General features: G+C 42.0%; 1 protein-coding gene across 3 annotated transcripts in view; it reads right to left on the bottom strand.

Moving 5' to 3' along the window:
* The window catches only part of Slc10a6 (solute carrier family 10 member 6), a 32771-nt gene that overhangs the window by 8406 nt on the left and 3767 nt on the right, over positions 1–20598 (bottom strand). For all 3 annotated transcript variants that reach the window (XM_008851750.2, XM_029555341.1, XM_008851749.2), the window contains exons 2-3: positions 6613–6731; positions 4751–4839 (exon numbers count right to left, since the gene is read on the bottom strand). In XM_008851750.2, the coding sequence (XP_008849972.1) occupies positions 4751–4839; positions 6613–6731 (208 nt within the window). The remainder of the gene's footprint in view (positions 1–4750; positions 4840–6612; positions 6732–20598) is intronic.

The following is a 20598-nucleotide window of genomic DNA, read 5'->3' as shown; positions in this document are numbered from 1 at the left end:
GCTGGCTTCCTCAGGTTTGTGTTGAGCTAACTTTCTATATGGCCTAAGGCCATCAGCCTAAGAATGGTGCCACCCACCATGGGCTGGACCCTCCTACATCAATTAATAATCAAGCCAGTCCCTCTCAAAGACATGCCTACAGGCCAGTCTGATCTAGAGTACTCCTCAATCGAGGCTTCCTCTCAGAGAACTCTATGTTGCATCAAGTACACAATTAAAGCTAATTAGGACAGGTGCTAAAAACAATGACTGTTCTAACATCTAGAAAGACCCTAATGAACTAGAGGTAGGGATAATGGCTTCTCAGGTGTCTTTAGACCCTTAGCCATGTGTCACATCATCACAGCATATGCAGTTTGGAAGTGATGAACAAAGTGTCGTTTTGTGTCCCAGACCAAACAGTGCAAGATTTCATCACACTTCATACAATATGCTCAGTTTTAAATACATGAAGTGTTTATTTCTGGAATTTTCCATCTAATATATTTGTACCATAGTTGACCTCAGATACTCAGATACCTGAACCCAGAGAAAGCAAGAGTGAAGAAAGGAACTGCTACATAGAGGAAAACCGTCAGCTCCTGAACAGCCAAGAGGTTCAGCTAAGTTAGAAATTGAGAAACTGGACACAAATGTTAAGTCTTCTTATTTAATGATCAATATATTTCCCTTTCAAGCAGAGAATCTAGCCACAAGGACTTGGTTTTTGTAGATGTTACACAATGTAAAATAAGTGAACTTTTGCAGTATGCATCTGTCTTAGTCCATTTTCTAATGTTTTTACAAAATACCTAAGCCTGGATGTTTTATAAAGAAAATGAGTTCAGGGGCTGGAGAGATGGCTCAGTGGTTAAGAACACTAGCTGTTCTTGCAGAAGACCCAGGTTCAAATCCAAGCACCCACATGGCACCTAACAACTGTCCGTAACTCCAATTCCAGGGGATCTGACAGCCTCTTCTGTCCTCCATGGACACTGCATGACACGGGTGCACTTACCTACAAGCAGGCAGTTCAGACATGCACATAAAAATAATAAATAAAATATGTTTTCAAAAAAAGAAAAGGAGTTCATTCCACTCAAGTTCTAGAGATTCAGGAGCATGGCAATGGCCTCTGCTTGGTGCAGGAGGATCTCGTGACAGATAGCTTCACAGTGGTGTGGGCATATGCCAGAGCAGAAAACAGCACACACAGAAGGGAGGTACCAGGCTCCCTTATGATAACCCATTCTCACAAGGACTCATCCAGTCCTTCAAGACCTGCACTAGTACCTCTTGTGACTAACTACTTCCATCTCTTCAAGATTCTACCTCCTCCTCCTCATCACCCAGCTAGAGACCAAGCCTGTCTCAGAAGGGCAAACCACAGCAGCACCCAGTACCCTTCCATATTCCTAAGTCTCTTTTCCAGTAACTTATTATCCATAGTCTGTCCTGCCTGACAATCTGCCTGACCATCACCCTCTGAGCTACCAATAACTTCCTACTATTTAGAACACTGCTTCTGTCTACCAAACATAACAACCATTTGCAATAGACAATCTGAGTCAATAATACAATATAATACATAATTAATATAATAAGAGTTAATAATTTGGAAAGCTCTCATTCATCTCAAGTGGACAGCACACTGTCTCCCTAGTTACATTAGTCTTGATTTGAAATGATTCCGGATGTGAAGGAGCTCATGGAGAACTAAAGAAAGTAAAGACAAATTATTATGGTTTGAATATGAACGAAATGCTCCCCTCCCTACAAGCTCATGTGTTAAAGCTTAGGTAGCCAGTTGATAGCATTATTTTGGAAGGTTCTGGAAACTTTCAGAGTTGAAGCCTAGCTAAAGGAAGTGGGTCACTGGGGATGGATCCTTGGGAATATTTTGTCCCCAACCTTTCCTGCCTCCCTCTCTGCTTCTTGTCTGCCAGAAAATGAGCATCTCTACTCCATAACACATGCCTGCCTCCATGATGCTCTGACTTAAACAGGCCCAGCAACACCAAGCTGCATGAACCTGAACTGAACTCTATGCAACTGTGAGCCATCAGAAACCTTGCTCTTTTTAAATCGTTTAGGTCAAACATTCTGTCACAGTGATGCAGAAGTAACTACGATACAGATAAAACAACTAATGAATCATAGATGTGCCTCAGGGTAAGTTTAAATACAGGGACACACCAGACAGCAAGACCATGAGTTTGAGGCCAGCCTGTACTACATAGTGAGACCCTGTCTCTAAATAAAGTATACATGTGTATATATTATAATAATAACTAAATAAATATACATATATATAATATGCACACACATAGACATATACTAAAATAATTAAATCATGCACTCTAGTTTATGCATATTATTCAATAGATTTTAGCATAAATGCGATAGAATTTGTTAAAAATATTTTTGGGAGGAGAGGGAAGGTGATAAGGTCTTGTGTAGCCCAGGCTGGGCTTGAACTTGCTATGTAGCCAAGATGATCTTGAACTGATCCTCCTGCTCCACTTCCCAAGTTTTGGGATTATAAGAGAGCACCACCATCCCTGGCTCAAGAAAGGAGTTGCAAATCTACCCTTTTTTGTAAGATTTATTTAGTTATTATTTTGGGGTGGGTCTTTTTTGAGACTAGATCTCCCTGTAGCCCCAGATGGCCTGGAGCTCACTATGTAGACCAGGCTGGCCTTAAATTCACAGAGATCTGCCTGCCTCTGCTCCCAAGTGCTGGGATGAAAGGCATATGCCACTACGTCCAGTAAGATTTATTTATTTTTATGTTTTATATATATATATATGAGTGTTTTGCATACATGCATGTATGTGTGCCACATGTGTGATAAGTGCCTACAGAGGCCAGAAGAGGGCAGTGGATCACCTGGAACTGGAGTTACAGATAGTTGTGAGCTGCCATGTGGGTGATGAGAACTGAACCCAGGTCCTCTGGAAGAGCAGCCAGTGCTCTTAACTGCTGAGCCATCTCTCTAGCCCCTTAAGCATTTTATTTACAGATTTAAAAAATAAAATGACCTACAGAACATCTGTCTGGAAGAGGGAACAAAAAGATTGTAAGAGCCAGAGGTCAGGGAAGCCTGGATAAAAACTGTGTCTTCTGGAAATGACAGGACCACTGCATTCATGAACTCACAGCAGCTGTGGCTGCCTGCACCAGACCCGCATAAGATCAAGCCAGTCAACATATCCAGTTGGGGGGGCGGGAGGGGATGGGGGACGATGGGGGACGACGATGGACTGACTCAGGAGGAACTCCACTACCTGAGGAGCTATGGACAGTTGATGGCTTCTAGGGGAGGGAGAATCGGTTTTCTTGAATGGTGCGGCCCCTGGTAAGTGAGCCATGAGCCATGTTCAGAGGATGGCCCTATACTCATGAGTAGATGGGCACTACAAATTGGACCTGTGAGTTATAAATTAAAAAATAAAGAAGACAAGAATTTGTGAGGGGGTAGAGAGATGAGGGGTATATCTGAGACAAGTTAGAGGAAGAGTGGGATATGAATGTGATCAAAATACATGTATAAAATTCTCAAATAATTAATAAAAATAATATACAAAAAAATGTGAAAAGAATTTTGCCTGATTTCTCCATTGACACTGATGGAATAACAAGGCACAGAAAGACTTGAATTGGGGTTTTTATTGCTGTTGTCATTTAATGCCCTTTCAAAAATAATTAAAGACAGAGCACATGTAAAGAAAGTTCTCATAATCCCACTCTCCTCCTGTTTTGTAAGCACTACCCTCTAGAAATGTTCTCCTTGAACAAAGGTATGGGAAGGAAGGGGCTGTAGTCCAAGAGGACACAGCCCAGAAGGACTTTCAAGGACTGCTCAGTGTACGTGTACAGCATGTAAGCCCTTCTCCTGTTGCCTGTCCTCTCTCGCTCTTGTTGAAAGAACTGGGAATGCAGCCATGGGGAGCCAGAGAGCGAGCTTATATTACATCAAACCACGAACCCAGCAAATCAACAGACATCTGCTGAACCTCCAATTAATCCCCAAATGGTATTTCTTTAGAAATGTAAGATACGACTGAAATGTCCTTTTCAATTTGATGAAGCATCACGTGTTACATTCTTATGTCTTCTAAGTGATGCTTAAGTGGAAAAATGGAAAATGACCAGGAGGTTGACTTCATTATGTCTCCCCTTTCATTAGGAATTTTAAAGCCAATTAGCAAGGACAATTATTTGTTTCTCAAGCAGACAAAAGACAGCACGGCAAAGCCAAGGGAAGGTAGGATGCTCTGGTTTCCATCACTCCATGTCCAAACTCCTCGGAGCTTAGTGGGTGATTTCATGAGGTCAGCAGCACTTGCTCATGTATAGAAACTACATCTTTAGTGATGGCAGGAATGCTTTGGCAACACAACCTTCCATTCTACTCTCCCAAGACCAACCTGAGGCCCTGCACACTGAGACTCCATTGTTCACACTTGAGGGAGGAGCTTCATCCCACAGGTGCCTGTGTGAACCTTGGTGGAAGGACAGGTCCTGGCAATCTCTGCCCACACTCAGGCCTTAGTGTTTTTGTCACTAAGAGCATCATGTTTTCCAAGGTGTCACAAACCTCTGTATGGGCCAATGGGAGTGACAGAGCAGGGCTCCCAACCACAAGACATGGAAGGGAAACCACAGGGGTGGGCTTTCCTGGGGCAGCTCATTGGTTCTCAATGAGCACCGACCCCCCGCCTTTACGTCTCTGTGTCTGAGGATGTGCTGTGTTGTGGGGTTGCTGACCTTGAGAATGATTTTCGATTGTTTTGGCCACCTGTAATTCACACAGATACCAAAGGCCACTGGAACGATGAGTGACACAAGGGTAATTCCTAAAGAGAAAGAAAATCCATCAGATAGTGTCCTTCTTCCCCTAACTCCCAAGTCCTTCCCGGTAATTTCTATTTCAATTAAAGAGCATCTTTAATGGAAGCTGAACTTTATTTCTGAATCCATCTCCCCATCTCCAAAAGTTTTTTTGTTTTTTTTTTAAGACAATTTTTGATGAGCTTATGATACTGACAAATGCCACCACACCTGGGCTGCCATTTTTCTCTGAATCATCTAACAATCAATTACATGGGAAATGAAATGATTAGAAAGGAGGATGATCATTCTAAGCCTGTGAAATTCTTTGGTCCCTAAGGATGGATGTTGCCTGTCTATCACTATAGCTATTATTTCCCTATTTGAGGTCATCGACTTCACAAAGTAAAAAGTGTTTATAAAAATAGCATTTGTCACTTTACCAAAGCAATTGCTCAGATGCTCCAAATGCAGTCAGGCAACCCAAAAAGTGTTGAAAAATGCCTTTGGCCAGATGAATACAGACATTGAGGGCAGGCTGGTTAAAGCAGTGTAGCTCTCCATGTGGCAATAGGACCCAGGCTGCTGTTTCCTAGAGAGATCTGATACTACTTGTAATCCTGGTTCCCAAGCCCTATGAGTTCCTCATGAGAAGTGGGTTTTTCATTGTCTAGCGCCCTTTAGAACATGCCATAAAAAATAATGTATTGAATAACTTAATGATCAGAGAAGATTGCACATAAAACTATGGTTTCTAAATGAAGATTCTACTCTAGATTTTCAAATGTGATAGGCTACAGTTGTTACCAGGGGTCACCTCTGTCCCAGGCCTTGAACTGTAGGCCATGATTGGCAGCCTCAACATGCTAACTTGAGACTCCAAGACTGACTCCAAAATTTTAAGAATCATAGTTTCTGTTTCCTCTTCAAAGACACGGACCAGGCTAGAACAGGCAGACTGTTCAACCAAATTTCTCTTCCAAGTGAAATTTCCAAGCCTGGTATGTCTGCAGAGACTTTCAGGAGAGATCATGAAAGAGAGAGATGGGCACCACTGTGACATGGAGATTAGCTTTACTGCTCAGTAGGAAGCCTTTACTATCAATATGTAAGAAAAAGTGAAAGCTCACAGGCAATATGAAAGGTGAAATTGTAAGAAGGAGTAATTGGAGCTGTTAGGTCGAGGGGAATTTTGAATCATAAACATGCTCTCTAACTTCCTGATCAAGATGTGTCTACTTTCTCTTCTACATGTGTTCTGACATGAGACAAACCAGCCAGGGACCAGGGCTCCCAAGAAACTGTACCATGTTGTTTGGACTTCTAGCTTCCAAAACTGAGTTAAATAAACCTCTTTTCTTCATAAATAGCCTGCCTCAGGTATTTCATTACACTGACAAAAAGCTATCTAATAATAGGGAACAAGAATTTGAGGTCATATGTGGTGGTACATACCTTTAATCCCATCACTCAGGCAGCAGAGGCAGATGGATCTCTGTGAGTTCAAGGCCAGCCTGGGCTACATGGCAACTTCCAGGCCTGCCAGGGCTACAGAGTGTGACTACGTCTCCAAAAAAGAATTCAGAATTCCTTAGTTAGAATTCCATTTCTATACTACATGATCTTGGTCAAGTCATTTAACCTGAAAATCTAGGAAGTGAAACTAGTAATAAAATTAGTACAATTAATTTAGATAATTGCCAAAACTTATGAATAAAGAGATATATAATTAACAACAACTATTATTTGTACTATCATCATTCACTGTTTCCACTCAATCTCACAAGCCCCATACAGACCTATGTTCTGATATGGAATGGTGAGATTCTGCATGAGCTTCCAGGACCAGGTGTAGAGATGAAGGCAGAGAGGCATCATTCCCAGAGCAGCCACTGTGGAGCAGGTTGTCATACTGATGCTGAAAGTAAAATTAAAATGCTTAGGGGGAGAGATGCAAACTAAGGGCGTGATCTTTACTAACTTTAAAAACTTATGATTCAGTGGTTAAGAGCACTAGATGCTCTTTCAGTGGACCTGGGTTCAGTTCCCAGCACCCACATGATGGCTTACAACTGTCTATAACTCTGGTTCCAGGAGAGCCGACTTCCTCTTCTGGCTGCTGGGCATTGCACCAATGTGGAGCACTTATGTATGCGCAGGCAAAACACTCATACACATAAAAATAAATACACAAGAATTTAGTCTTTCATCTCAGGACAGGTTTCCTGAAGAGAATGACAGGAAGTGTTGCACCTCAGATCCGGTCTTCCTGATTTACCGAAGACGTAAGCTGTTTGACTTTATAAGCTCTATTTTTAGCAAATGTGTTCTGTTGTTTTGTTGCATGATTACAATAAATGGCCAGTGTTTGGTTTGCTTTACCAAAAACAATCCCTAGGACCCACTTTCTCAGAGGGTTATATGGGTAAGCTACTTGGAGCTCATTTCTCTATTACTCAACAAATAATTTGTGAACCAGAAAAAGAATTCCAGCGGTTCTTACAATCAATCAATTAACTCATATTTCTGTGTCTACTTGTTCTAAATGTTCTGCCAAGTGTTGTAGAATTCTCTTTTATTTTCTTTATTTTTAATATTTATGTTAACTTTACGTGTATTCGTGTTTTATGTGCATGTATGTAAGTGCACCCATGTTATGAAAGGACCACAGAGGACAGAAGAGGGTGTTGGATCCATTGGAACTGAAGTTATATACAGTTGTTAAGCACCATATGGGTGCTGGGAACTGAATCATATCTTCTTCAAGAGCAGCCAGTGTTCTTAATCACTGAGTCATCTTGCTAGTCCTTCATTTATTTTCCTGTTCAGTTCTTTTTTATTTAGACATATCTCACAAAGCATAGAATTCATATTTAAAAGTGGAGAGTGCAGGGTTGAAGAGATGGCTCAATGGTTAAGAGTGCTTGCTGCTTAAAGAGGGAACTCAAGTTTGGTTCCCAATACCCACATCAGGCAGCTCATAACCACCTAGGACTCCAGCTCCAAGGGGTCTGATGCCCTCTTCTAGCCTCCATGGGCACCTACACCCACATTACAGACAGGCACACACACACACACACACACACACACACACACATACATATAAACAAAATAAGTCTTTTTAAATGTATAGTGCAGTAGGTTTAAAAAAAAAATTTAGGGACTGTGGAGATGGCTCAGCAGTTAAGAGCACTGGCTGCTCTTGCAGAGGACCCAGGTTCAGTTCCCAGCACCCAAATGTGGGCTAACAACTCTCTGTAACTCCAGTTCCAGGGAATCCAATACCCTCCTTTGACCTCTGCAGGCATTGCACAACACCGGTGCACTTATATACATGCAGGCAACACACTCATACACATAAAATAAAAATAATAAATAAAATTTTGGAACTTTTATTTTATTTTATGTGTGTTTTGCCTACATGTACATGCACCATGTCCATGCAGTGCCCATGGAGGCCCAAAGAGGGCACAGGATCCTCTAGCGCTGGAGTTATAGGTTGTTGTGATCTGCCTGCTGTGGGTGCTGGGAACAAACCAGGGTCCTCTGCAAGAGCAGCAAGTGCTCTTAATCCCTGAGCTAACTCTCCAACCCCATAACAGTGAAGTAGTTTTTAGTACAGTTACAAGATTGTGCAATAACAGTGCCAAAACTCATCACCTTAAAAAGAAACCCCACCTCCAATGCCAGTCACGCTCCACTCCCTCCTTTCTCCTATCTCCTGGGCATCATGAGTCTACCGTTGTCTTCTTAGGATTGCCCCCATGGACATTTTACACAAATAGTCTCATAGAATACATGGCATCTTGGTGAGCCTAGCTTCTCTCATTTAGCATGAAGCTTTTAAGACTTAGTACACATTTTAGGATATACCAGAACATCATTCCTTTTAAGTTCATGACTTCTATTAATATGAAGCAGTACATTGATTTTTGCAACCTGCCTTTAGGGATAAATCTCACTTGGGCATGGTACATAATCCTTTTTCATTTTTCCAAGTTAAGTCTGCTAGTGTTCTGTTGGGAAACTTTGTATACATACTTACAAGAGATTCTGATCTGTAGTTTTCTTTTTGCCGTGCCTTATTCTCACCCCAAAGGGGGTGACTAAACACCCACCCAGTGCAAAGTGTTAAATATTAAGAAGTCATCTTATGGGGCTGGAGAAATGGTTCAGCAGTTAAGCGCACAGGCTGCTTTTGTAGAGGACCCAGGTTTGGTTCCCAGAAAACACATGGTGGCTAACAAATGCCGGGAATTCCAGTTCCAGGCAATCTGACTCTCTCTTCTGGTTTTCACAGGCACTGTATGCACAAGGAGTACTTACATACATGCAGACAAAACACGCATACACTTGCAATAAAATTCTTTTTCATTTAAAAAGAAGTCATCTTGCATACAGTAAGATTCTCACTTGTTATAGTAGACACCATAGTCTCTGACCCCAGACAGAGGAAGTTGGGTAGCACAGGGCAAGGTACAGAATCATCAACAAAGAGAATCAATGAGAGTCAGTGGAGTTAAGGATTCTCCTCCAAATGGATACTGTGACCGTATGAATAGAAACAGGAACTGAGGAGAGCAATGAATTTGAGTAAGGAGTTCCCAGGCTTCACATGAATGCTGGAAAGATAAGAGCCAAGTCCCATTAATTTGAAGGGACAGGTTAAGTTAGAAGCAAGAGTTGAAAGTCCAGTGGAAGCTCCGTAGTGGGCAAAGAAAAGCTCAATATCACGATCGCCACAGATGGAACCTGGCCTCCGTGGAAAGTGAAATGTGGGAGTCAAGGAATGCAAAACAGACAGTGTCACCAGGAAAATAAGAGAAACTATCAGAAGAGAGTCACAGTCTTTGATAGATCAACTTGAAGAGACTTCTTGAAACAGACAAATTCGTTTCCCCTTCATTGTTACCAGCTGCCTCTGAGTAGAAAGGCCAACAAACTTCAAGGCCTGTGAGCTTAAGGCTTTGCAAATGCCTCATGTGTCTGCGGCAGGGGTGGAAGAACACTTCGGGTCTTCAAAGTTTATCACGATTACTGCTGTGATCTGAATGTGCACAGAAGTCTTATGTTGGGAGCATAGTCCCCAGGGCACAGAGTTGGGTCAAGATCTTTAAGATGATGCTCAGATCATGAGGGATCTGTCCTCCTGAGTAGATTATTACCATTGGAAAAGGGGTTGAGAGAAGAGTGCGTCCCTTTCTGCCCTTCCAGCTCTGCCATATGAGGATGCACCAGGAAAGCCCTGACCAGCCACTCAAGGATGATCTTGTAATTCTGGTCTTCACTGGAAAAATACTTTTTTTAATAAATTACCCAGTCTCAGCAATGGGAAACATACATACCAAGACAACTACTATGCTTTTATGATATCATAAGAACTAAGTTATTGCTTTGGGAATATGTCTACTTTTATATTTTTCAAGTACATAGTATTTAAGTCTTTGCATTTTTTTTTAATCAGAGTCTCACTATGTTGACCAAGCTGGCCCCAATTGTCTGGGCTCAAGTGATCCTCCTACCTCAGTTTCCCAAGTAGCTGTACCTACAGGTACACACACTGCACTCAGCTTGGTCTTTGAATTTTTCCTTGCAGAAAAACAATTATGTTAGCAATATTTTAAAATACTTAACTTTGGAAAATGGAATTTTTAAATGGGTAGAAGAGGAGCCCATGGTGCTTGTAGACAAAGCCAGAGAACTGGGTTGATAAAATATCATGGTATATAATATAAATATGTGTATACTATGAATATATGTAAAATTTTAACTGCCAACTAAAAATAAATTATTAAAGGCCATAGAAAACTAAGTCACATTTCAGGAACGCTAAGAGTGCTTCCAAATGATGTGTGCATGCCTACAAAAATCAGAACACAGGAAGCAGATGTAGAGTCATACACCTCCCTGCAGCAAATCCATGTGGCCCACCTCTCACCCTGACTTCTAGTTCCCAAGCTCAGGCTGTACCTTTTTTTTTTTTTCAAGACAAACTCTCACAATGCAGTCCTGGCTAAACTGGAACTTGTTATGGAGACCAGGCTGGCTCTAACTCACAGAGATCTGCCTGCCTGTGCCTCTCAAGTGCTGAGATAAAAGTATGTACCAGCTCAGCCAGTCTTTTATACCTATGTGGATGATTGAATCAATGAAATAATATGTGAATAAAATTGGGAGAAGTGAGATACATGGAAATAAGATATCCTTCACATCAATGAAGTATCTTTCCTTCTTTTTATAAAATGTATTGCATTTTTATTTATTTCATGTGCATGTGTGTGAGTGCATGTGTGCCACAGCATGTAAATGGAGGTCAGAAGATAACTTGTGGGAGTCCATTCTGTCTTTCTACCATGTTGATCCTGGAGATCAAACTCGGGTCATTTTCAGGCTGGGCTGCAGACACCTTTACTCCCTGAGCCGTCTTGCCTGCCCCGATAAAATACTTTGTTTTTCAATTTCTGGAAAAACTGCAAGCAGTTTAAGCACGTGGAACCTGTTTATAGACCTTCTTAGCTCTACCCAATGAAAGCAAATGGGACACCACACAACACGGTCCCAGAGTAAAAAGCAAGAGATTCTTTACCTTGACCCCAAGCCCAGAAAGCTTGGGGAACTTCGTAATATTCACTGTCTAGTTCTGATATCTGACCACATTGGACCCGGTAAATGTCCAATCTGTGTGTGTCACCAATGATAGATGGTCTGAGAGGTAGACCTCCTTCCTGCCCACAAAGCAGGGAAAGGACTCCCTTCATGTGTCTGGGTCTCCTCAAGCATTGTCCAGCACTTTGTTCCAAACCAAACTTTACTCACATTTCCATCCATCATCCTTTAAACCTGGGGTCAATATTTGCTTTTTCTTTGCTTGTAGTCTTGGCAAACGTGTCCACTGGACCTCAGTGATGTCAAGAACACCCCTGACCTTGCCTTTGTTGCCCAGCGCAAGGAAAATGGCACGCCACGGAGAGAGCTTGGCAAGGTCTGGTAAGAATTAGCAGTCTACTTCTGGAGTTATGAATTCCTTGCCCAGTGGGACACGCTTGCCAACATCTCCTAAAGGATGCATTGTGGTACCGACACCATGCTTTCTCACCTGTAGGGTGTGAGCAGCCCGAGGGCCAGGGCCTTACCATCTCCATCGCTGGACCCAGCGGCAGCCCCATGTTGCAGCACACTGGGAGAGCTTGCTGGGTATTCACTGAATAAATGTACAAATCAAGAGCCAACCAGTCAACACACAGTGCTATGAAAGTGCTCTCGGCACCCTCTTATTGCCATGTTTTTGTAGGTGCATCTTAGTACAATTTTACCAAAATGCCCCCTTTATGCTTAATTTAAGTGGTAGATTCTGTTGGTTGCCATTTGGAAGACAGACTTTCTATGGCATTGCACCTTCCGAGGGATAAAAATGAGTGAAAATTTAAGGAGTAGGTTTAAGAAAATCTAAGGATTGGTTTTCCATTCAGATATTCAGACTTCCATAATTTACAAATGTTTGGATAAATCCCTTCTCTTTTTTTTAACCTCTTTTTTCCCTGCGCTTTGTTTGCTTGTTCAATGAATAGTACTTTTTTTCTTTCATCGTTTTTCTCTTAAAAGGACCATACAACGTAATTGTTTGCTTTCTTGTTCCACTCAGTAGGCATGCACCTGAGACTAGGTCCTGTCTGCTTTACGCAGGGCTTCATGCATGTTTGACTCTTCCATCCTTAGCCTTTATTCTCCTTAATATATCAAATGGGTCTCCAGTGCAGTGCCGTGGTAGAGCACTTGCTTAACATGTACAAGGTCCTGAGTTGCATCTGCAATGCTGCAAAATAAATACTCCAGAGTACTTAGGTACACCTTATCTTTTTACTTCTTTCATCAATCATGAGTAAGTTGTAAGTTTTTGCCATGTAGATAATGTTACAGCAAATGTTTTTTGTATCTATTTCATTGAAATGATTCCTTTACTGCTGTAGAAGACAGCCTCTCAAGCAGCGTCACCACTCCAAAGTCTGGTGCGGTGTTTCATATTTAACAGCTGCTTCCCCAAAGTATGTTGCACACTGCAGTGCTGGCTGGCCTGGATGTGATTGGCCCCCTCTGAAGTCTCCTGAGAAGGTTGAATGACATCGTCTCACCATGATTTTATCACACCTTTAGTCCTCCAAGGATCTACTTTCTTTCCTGTTTCTGGCCTTCTTAACTTCTTAACTCATCATGAATTCAGATAGTACCCCTACATCTTACTTTTTATCACTTGAATTTTTTGCTTAGATTTTCCACTCATCTGAATTTTATATGATATAAAGAGTATGAAACTATTTTCCTTTATTTTGAGAGGCATGTATATGAAGAGAATCTGCTAAAAATTTATCGATGAACTGAAGTGCCTATTTTATCATGTATTACATACCCAAGTTTATGCAAATTTTTTTTTTTAAACTCCATTCTAGGGATTGAAGAGATGGTTCAGCGGTTAAGAACACTAGCTGTTCTTGAACAAGACCTGTGTTTGAATCCCAGCACCCACATGGCACCTAACAACTATCTATAACTCCAGTTCCAGAGGATCCAATGCCCTCTTCTGTCCTCCGAGGGCATTGCACAAAACAGCTGCACTTACATACATGCAGGCAATGTACACATAAAATAAAAATAATAAATAAAATATAAAAAAAAGAAAACTGTTCTAGTTCATTGGCAAGTAATTTTCTTTTTTCCTAAACAAATACAAGACTGTTGTCATTAAAGTGTTTCCATATAAAGTAGGGTTAATACCTCTACCTTAATGGCTTGAACCTCTGGCTCAATGGTTAAGAGCACTGGCTTTACTTGCAGAAGACCTGGGTTTGAATCCAAGCACCTACATGGCAGCTAACAATCATCTGCAACTCCAGATCTGACACCCTCTTCTGACCTCTGCAGGCACTGCATGACACAGGTGCACTTACATACATGCAGTCATAATGCTCATATACATAAAAAACTTTTTAAAAATAAATAAATCACCAAGCATGATGGCACATGCCTTTAATCCCATTATTCGGTAGGCAGAGGCAGGGGGAATCTGTAAGTCCAAGGCCAGCCTGGTCTACATAGTGAGTTCTAAGCCAGCTGGAGCTATAGGAAGACCCTGTCTCAAAAAGATATAAATAAATAAATAAATAAATAAATAAATAAATAAATAAATAAACAAATCATATAAAAGCTAAAAGTATTTTGGGGCTGGAGAGATGGCTCAGTGGTTAAGAGCACTGCCTGCTCTTGCAGAGGGCCCAGGTTCAGTTCCCAGCAGACACACGGCAGCTAACAACCATCTGTAACTCCAGTTCCAGAGGCTCTAACACCCTCTTCTGACCTCTGTGGGCATTGCACGACATGGGTGCACTTATACCCAGGCAATACACTCATCCATAAAAATAAGTTTTTATAAAACCTGAAAAGTATTTTATCCTATTAAAAATAGGCTCAGGGTTCAATCCACAGCATCAAAATGCAAAACAAAGAGAAATACAAATATTTTTTAAACAAAGATTTCTTCCTGGTTAGAATGGAGGAAGAAGAGCATTTTGCCATAGCCTTTTTTTTCAATGTATATTTCTTATTGAATTTTTGTGGATTTCATATAATACATCTTAATCATATTTAGACCTCCTCCCCTATCTGCACCCCCTCCATAGCCTACCACAGGATTTCCTGAATTCTGTCCTATATGTTCAGGCCTATCAAGTCAAGTTTGTATATCCAAATGTCCCTTAGTGTTACCACAGCTCTTACCCCTGTTTCCACGAAAAGGATATCAGGGAAGCCTTCCCAAATATTTCACTTGTAACCATGTCACATTCCTTGGCTCTCTGTTTACCAAGTCCTGGAAAGAATTCTACATTGCACCACTTTAATCTTGAACTTGGAAAAGGAGCATGGCATGCCCCACACCACCCCCATATGGTTTTGGCTCAAGCAGCAGAAGGGTAAGATTCCTCACTGTGGAAAACCACACTGACTGGGAAAGCTCACGTCCCTAGTCATTGTCTCCAAGCTCTACAGAATCAGCATGATAGTGGCTTCAGAGGGCAAGAGAAGAGCCTGGTACTCTGCCAATTGTTTTACATAAAAACCAAGCTGAAAAGCACGGAAACTGTGTGAAAAATGTGGAAAGCCACATCTCCCGTCCAACTGATGTGAAATTCCAGGATAGAATAAACAAAGGATGTGGCTAACTGGATCTCTCGACTGTTCGCAGGTGGGGGGGGTGGGGGGGTGGATTATTGCCAGTATCTGACTTCAGTAGGACTAGTGCAGAGAATAACGAGACAGAGTCAGTAAATCTGGACAAACAGGTTAAGTCCTGAACCTCCCTTAAAGCAAGGAAACTCACAGGTACACATTCCATTAAAAGGCAGTCAGTAACATTTTGCAATTGGGGCTTAAGTTATTCAAATGTTGTTTTAATTTTAGACTCATAAAGTCAAGAATTCCAGTTCTCAGAGCTGAAGCCCATGCCTGCTTCTCCAGTGGAAGAACTACCTAGTCAGCCCAGTGGACACTGAGAGTGCTGTAAGATTACATTTACAGAGCTGACCCGAGAACAGAGTTCACAGCCTGATTCTCCATCCCCACCTAGAGATGCTCCCTGGTCTGCTGCCTCTCATAATGACATTTATTAAGTACTGAGTACTACATGTCACATACTGTGCTTCTTATTTTCACAATAACTATGTAGACATGGTTTCCATCTTATTGACAAACTAAGGTATGATTTGAATCTAGAACGTCCCTCCACAGGCTCACGCTTCAAACAGTCAGTCCCCAGTTTGTACCACTAACTTTAAGGCTGGGGAACCTTTAGAGATTGGGATCTGTGCTGGGTTGGATCCCTAGCACTGCATAAAACTAGGCATGGTGGCTCATGCCTGTAATCTCAGCTTTTGGGAGGTGGAGGAAGGAAGATCAAAAGTTCAAGGTCATCCTCAGTTACATAGCAAGTTCTAGGCCAGCCTGGGCTACATGAGACATTGACTCAAGAAAAAAAGAAAAAAAAAAAAGATCTTAGCTGCCAGAAGTAGGTCATGAGGAGGGGACCTTTGAAAGGTTCTAGCCGTCCCTGGTCCCAGCCTTGCCTTCGCTTCTCTGCAATCTCTCTGACACTACAAGCTAAAATAAACCTTTTCTCCCTTAAGTTGCTCTGTCAGGCATTTGATCATAGTTACGAGAAAGTAACTAATGTAGGTTCAATCTCCAAAAATTTAAGTGCAGAAGACCTTCAGTTCTCTACCAGGCTAGGTCACACCTGAAGAATCTCAAGCACTATTTTCAGAGTCTCCACTGATGGACCAAAAACTTCAGTTCAAAGGAAAAACAGGGCATGGTGGTAATACCTATAATTCCAGCACTCTAGAGGTGGAGGCAGGAGGATCAGAATTTGAAGGTCATCCTTAGCTATATAGTGAGTTTGAGGCCAGCTTGGGCTACATGAGACCTGTCTATAAAAATTGAGAGAAAGAGAGAGAGAGAGACATAGACAGAGACAGAGAGAGACTGATTGTTAATCAATGGAATTTCAGTGGTCAAAGTTGGCCATTGAACTCATAGACACCACTACCATTAGTGGTCAGAATCCTTTGTCTGCAGCTAAGGATACAAATACATCCTCGATGAAGAGTGGACCTCATAGATATTAAAAGCTGCCAAAGTTATAGGCAATGCAAGCTGTCCTGAGTTCCATTACTAAATGTCTTGCATTTCTGAGCAGTTATTGTAATACAAACTGGTAAAAGACAATGTAATTGAGTCATTCACTCATCATTATCAAACCCCTGCTCCTACCAAACTGGCACTGAGCATTCGTAAATGGGCAAAGCCTCAAGAAGCTGACAGACCTGGTGGGTGAGGCAGGCAAGCTGCACAACTGCAATGCCTTCCAACAGTTTGGCATTGTGGACACAGAGAGGAGAGAGGCAGCTCTGTCAAATACTTTCAGATAAACCATTAAAAGTAGGGGCTGGAAACATGGTTCTGAGGTTAAGAGCACTGGCTGCTCCCACAGAAGACCTGGGTTCAGTTTCCAGCACCTACATAGCAGCTAACAACTGTCCAAAACTCCAGTTCCAGTGGATCCAACACCCTCTTTCGACCTCCTTGGACATTGCATAACATGGGGGTGTACCTATCTACATGCAAGCAATACACTCATTCACATTAAATAAAAATAAATAAAATAAAAAGTAAGTAGGGGAAGGAGAAAATTTGATTTCATAATTTGCTTTTCTTTTCCTGTAATCACAAATTCTTAGTGCTTAAAAAAAATCTCAAATTATTCCTGAATATATATTCAATAAAATTTAAAGTAAAGACACAAATATCTCTATACCCACGTTCATGGTCCGTTATTTACAACAGTCAAAAGGTGATGCATGCTGGTAATCCCAGCACTCAGGAAGCAAAAGCAGGAGGATCACAGCAAGTTCCAAGTCAGCCTGATCTACATACTGAGTTCCAGGTCTGCCAGGACTACACGGTGAGATCCTTTCACAAAACAAAACAAAAGGTAGAAAAACCCAGTGTCCACTGAGGGATGACAGATAAAGCAGGAAACACACAGTGGAATATTATTCAGCATCAAACAGAAAGGAAGTTCTGACAGAACGCTCTGAGGCAGAAGAACCTCCAAGGTGTTGTGAGCAGTTAAATAAGCCAGACACTAAAGACAACTATTGTAAGAGTCTCTTAAGTAAGATATCCTGAGGAGTCAAATTTAAGAGACAGAAAGCAGGGTGGTGGTTGCCAAGGCAGTTGATGCTTAATGAAAACAGTTTCAGTTTGGGAGATGAAGCCATCCTGGAAATGAACGGGCTGTGGGCATGGTTGCAGAGCAGTGTGAATGTTCTTGATGCCACTGAACTGGACTCACTTAAAATTGTTTAATAAATTCTATTGTGCATATTTTATAACAATGTACAAGAGAACCTCAGATAGTTCATTTTTATTTTTTAAATATTTTATGTGTATGAATGTTATGCCTGCATGTATGTAACTACATCTGTGTCATGCAGTGCCCACAGAGGTCAGAAGAAGGCATCGGATCTCCTGGAACTGGAATTATGGATGGCTGTTAGCCACCATGTGGGTGCTGGGAATCAAACCTGGGTCCTCTACAAGAGCAGCCAGTGCTCTTAACCCCTGAGCCATCTCTCCAGCCCCTTTCAGGGAGTTCTTTTACAAATAAGGGAACTGAGAGCCAGGCATGGCCATGCACACCTGTGATCCCACCTGTGATCTGAGCACTTGGTAAATGGAGGTAGGAAGATTTGGAGTTCAAGGTCATCCTTAGCTATAAATGCAATTGAGGCCAACCTAGGCTACATGAAACCCTGTCTCAAAACAAAACAGAATAAATATGGAAACCGAGGTCCAGAGAGATAAATTGTTCAAGGACAGTCAGCCTGAGTAGGCATGAAAACAGATTGCTGACTGTGCACAGTGCTCTTCTGCCTGCCTGCCTCATATATGATAATGCATATATGAATATATATAATTCATATGTTATGTTGTAGCAGAAAAGATTCTAAGCTACACACACACACACACACACACACATCACTATCATTTAATCTTCACAACTCCTGAAATAAGTATACTTTTTTCTTCCCTAGAAGTGGGGCAAGCAGACAAGGTTGCCCAGTGGATAAAACTGCTTGCTGCTAAGCTGATGACCTGCGTTTGATCCCTGGAACCCACATGGTAGAAGAGAGAACAGACTCCTGAAAGTTTTCCCCTGACCTTCACATACATGCTCACACACACACACACACACACACACACACACACATGTGGGCACATACATTAAATAAACAAATAATATAAAAAAGCATAGAAGTAAGGAAACTGAAGGATAAAGAATTTACATAACCTGCTGAGGTGCTCTGTCAGTGATGCACCCACCTACTAGCTCCCAAATGAGAACCCCCTCACTGCTGCACAGCACTTCAGCCCTTGGTTCTCATAGTCTCTCCTCAAAGGCAAGAACTCTGTCCATCTCTGGCAGAGTACATTACAGAAAATGCCTGAAATGTTCGCCCCTCCCTTATCCATGCTCTCTGCAGTGTAAATTTGAAGTTCCGCCCATCCATCCCTTGAACCTGCACTGACCAATGGAATGTAAGGGATGGTAAACTGAGTTCAAACTTGGGCGTCATAAAACCTTGCATGCTTCCTCTTTCTCAGAATCCTGTGAGCAGGTTAGCAGGTCTAAGCACAGAGAGAGAGAGAGAGAGAGAGAGAGAGAGAGAGAGAGAGAGAGAAAAGACCATGTGGACAATAGCCTAGCTGTCCCAGCTGAAGCCGTCCAAGATCAGTCCACATCTAGCCAATCCCCAACCATATGAAAGAATCCAACCAAGAACAGCTTGGCTGATCTCTGGCCTAGGACAGGATAATGCTTAAGGCTATTCATATATATCAGCCGTTTGCTTTCTAAAACAATTATCAGGGAGGATCATATTATGGCAAGCAAACAGAATCAGGCCAACGGGCACCGAAGAATATGTGAAGAAATGGGCAACTCGAAGTCAGAAAGCTGTGGTGTGTGTTTAATGAACAATAGCAGTTCATTTTGACTGGAGACCACTTGTGTCTACCGACTTAATGGGAAGCAAACCTGGAGAGATAAAGTAGGCTGTTTGGTAGTTTCTGACCAATATAGTAGGTGATAGAAACCTGTGTACATAAAACACAACACCATGATGGAAATGTAATCATTTCCTATTACAAAAAGGGGCTCGCAGCTGGAGTCTACCTTATCTATCCACAGCAAAACCATAACAAACATGGAGAGAACAGTAGTGAAGACACAGCAATTGACCTGACCTGAGGAAGCAACAGTGGAGGAAAACAGGAAGTCAGAGCTATGAACAGCTCAGCCAGAGGGTGGGCCTGGCCTGGTGGTGGGTTGAGTGAAGGTGAGGAAGGAGTGGAGGAGCAGGAGAAGGCTACAATGCCAAGTCCAGGAACTAAGAGAGAACCTGCTGTAATCGCCCCCAATGCACAGTCGCTGGTTCGGGTCTGAAACACCGTTCAAGGCAAATGCGTGGCAAACCACAGACTGTGTAAAGAGAGTGAAAGCACAAGAAATCCTTGCTGCTCCATGTTTGGGATCAACCTGAAGCTCCATCCTGCTTTCTTCATTTGTAAAATAAAGATGTGGCCTTCTCCCGAGCACTATGGGTAGAATTTCTCTCAAAGACTACCCACCGAGTTTTACTTCAATGCTATTTTTTGTTCTGGTTTTGGTTTTGGATCTCTCTGTAGCCCCAACTGGCCTGGAACTCATTATATAGACCAGGCTGGCCTCAGTCTTACAGAGATCCATCTGTCTCTGCCTCCTGAGTGCTGGGATTAAAGGTGTGTACCACCACACCTAGCTTTAAAGGTGATTTTTGTTGGCAACACAAATGAAGCCAGCCTGGGCAACACAGAGAGATCCAATGTCAAAAATACAAAAATAATAAATACTAGGCCACCTCCTATAGTTTGTTTTGTTGTTTTGTTTTTGTTTGTGAAAATCAAAACCAAATTTTGGAAAGAAAAGAAGCACAAGGCAGGGGTGTTGCTCAGTGGTGGAATGCTTGCCAAGAAAGAAAAGGAGGGCCAGGTGTGGTGCCACACGCCTTTAATCCCTGTATTCAGGAGGCAGAGGCAGATAGATCTCTAAGAGTTCAAGTCCAGCCTGATCTACAAAGTGAGTTCCAGGCTACCCAGGGCTACACAGAAAGATCCTGCCTCAAAATAAGTAAATA

This window comes from Nannospalax galili, unplaced genomic scaffold (genome assembly GCF_000622305.1).
Source record: "Nannospalax galili isolate Female #2095 unplaced genomic scaffold, S.galili_v1.0 scaffold405, whole genome shotgun sequence".
NCBI lineage: Eukaryota > Metazoa > Chordata > Mammalia > Rodentia > Spalacidae > Nannospalax > Nannospalax galili.
The sequence above is the reverse complement of the archived record's forward strand: the minus strand, read 5'-3'. Positions and strand labels throughout refer to the sequence as shown.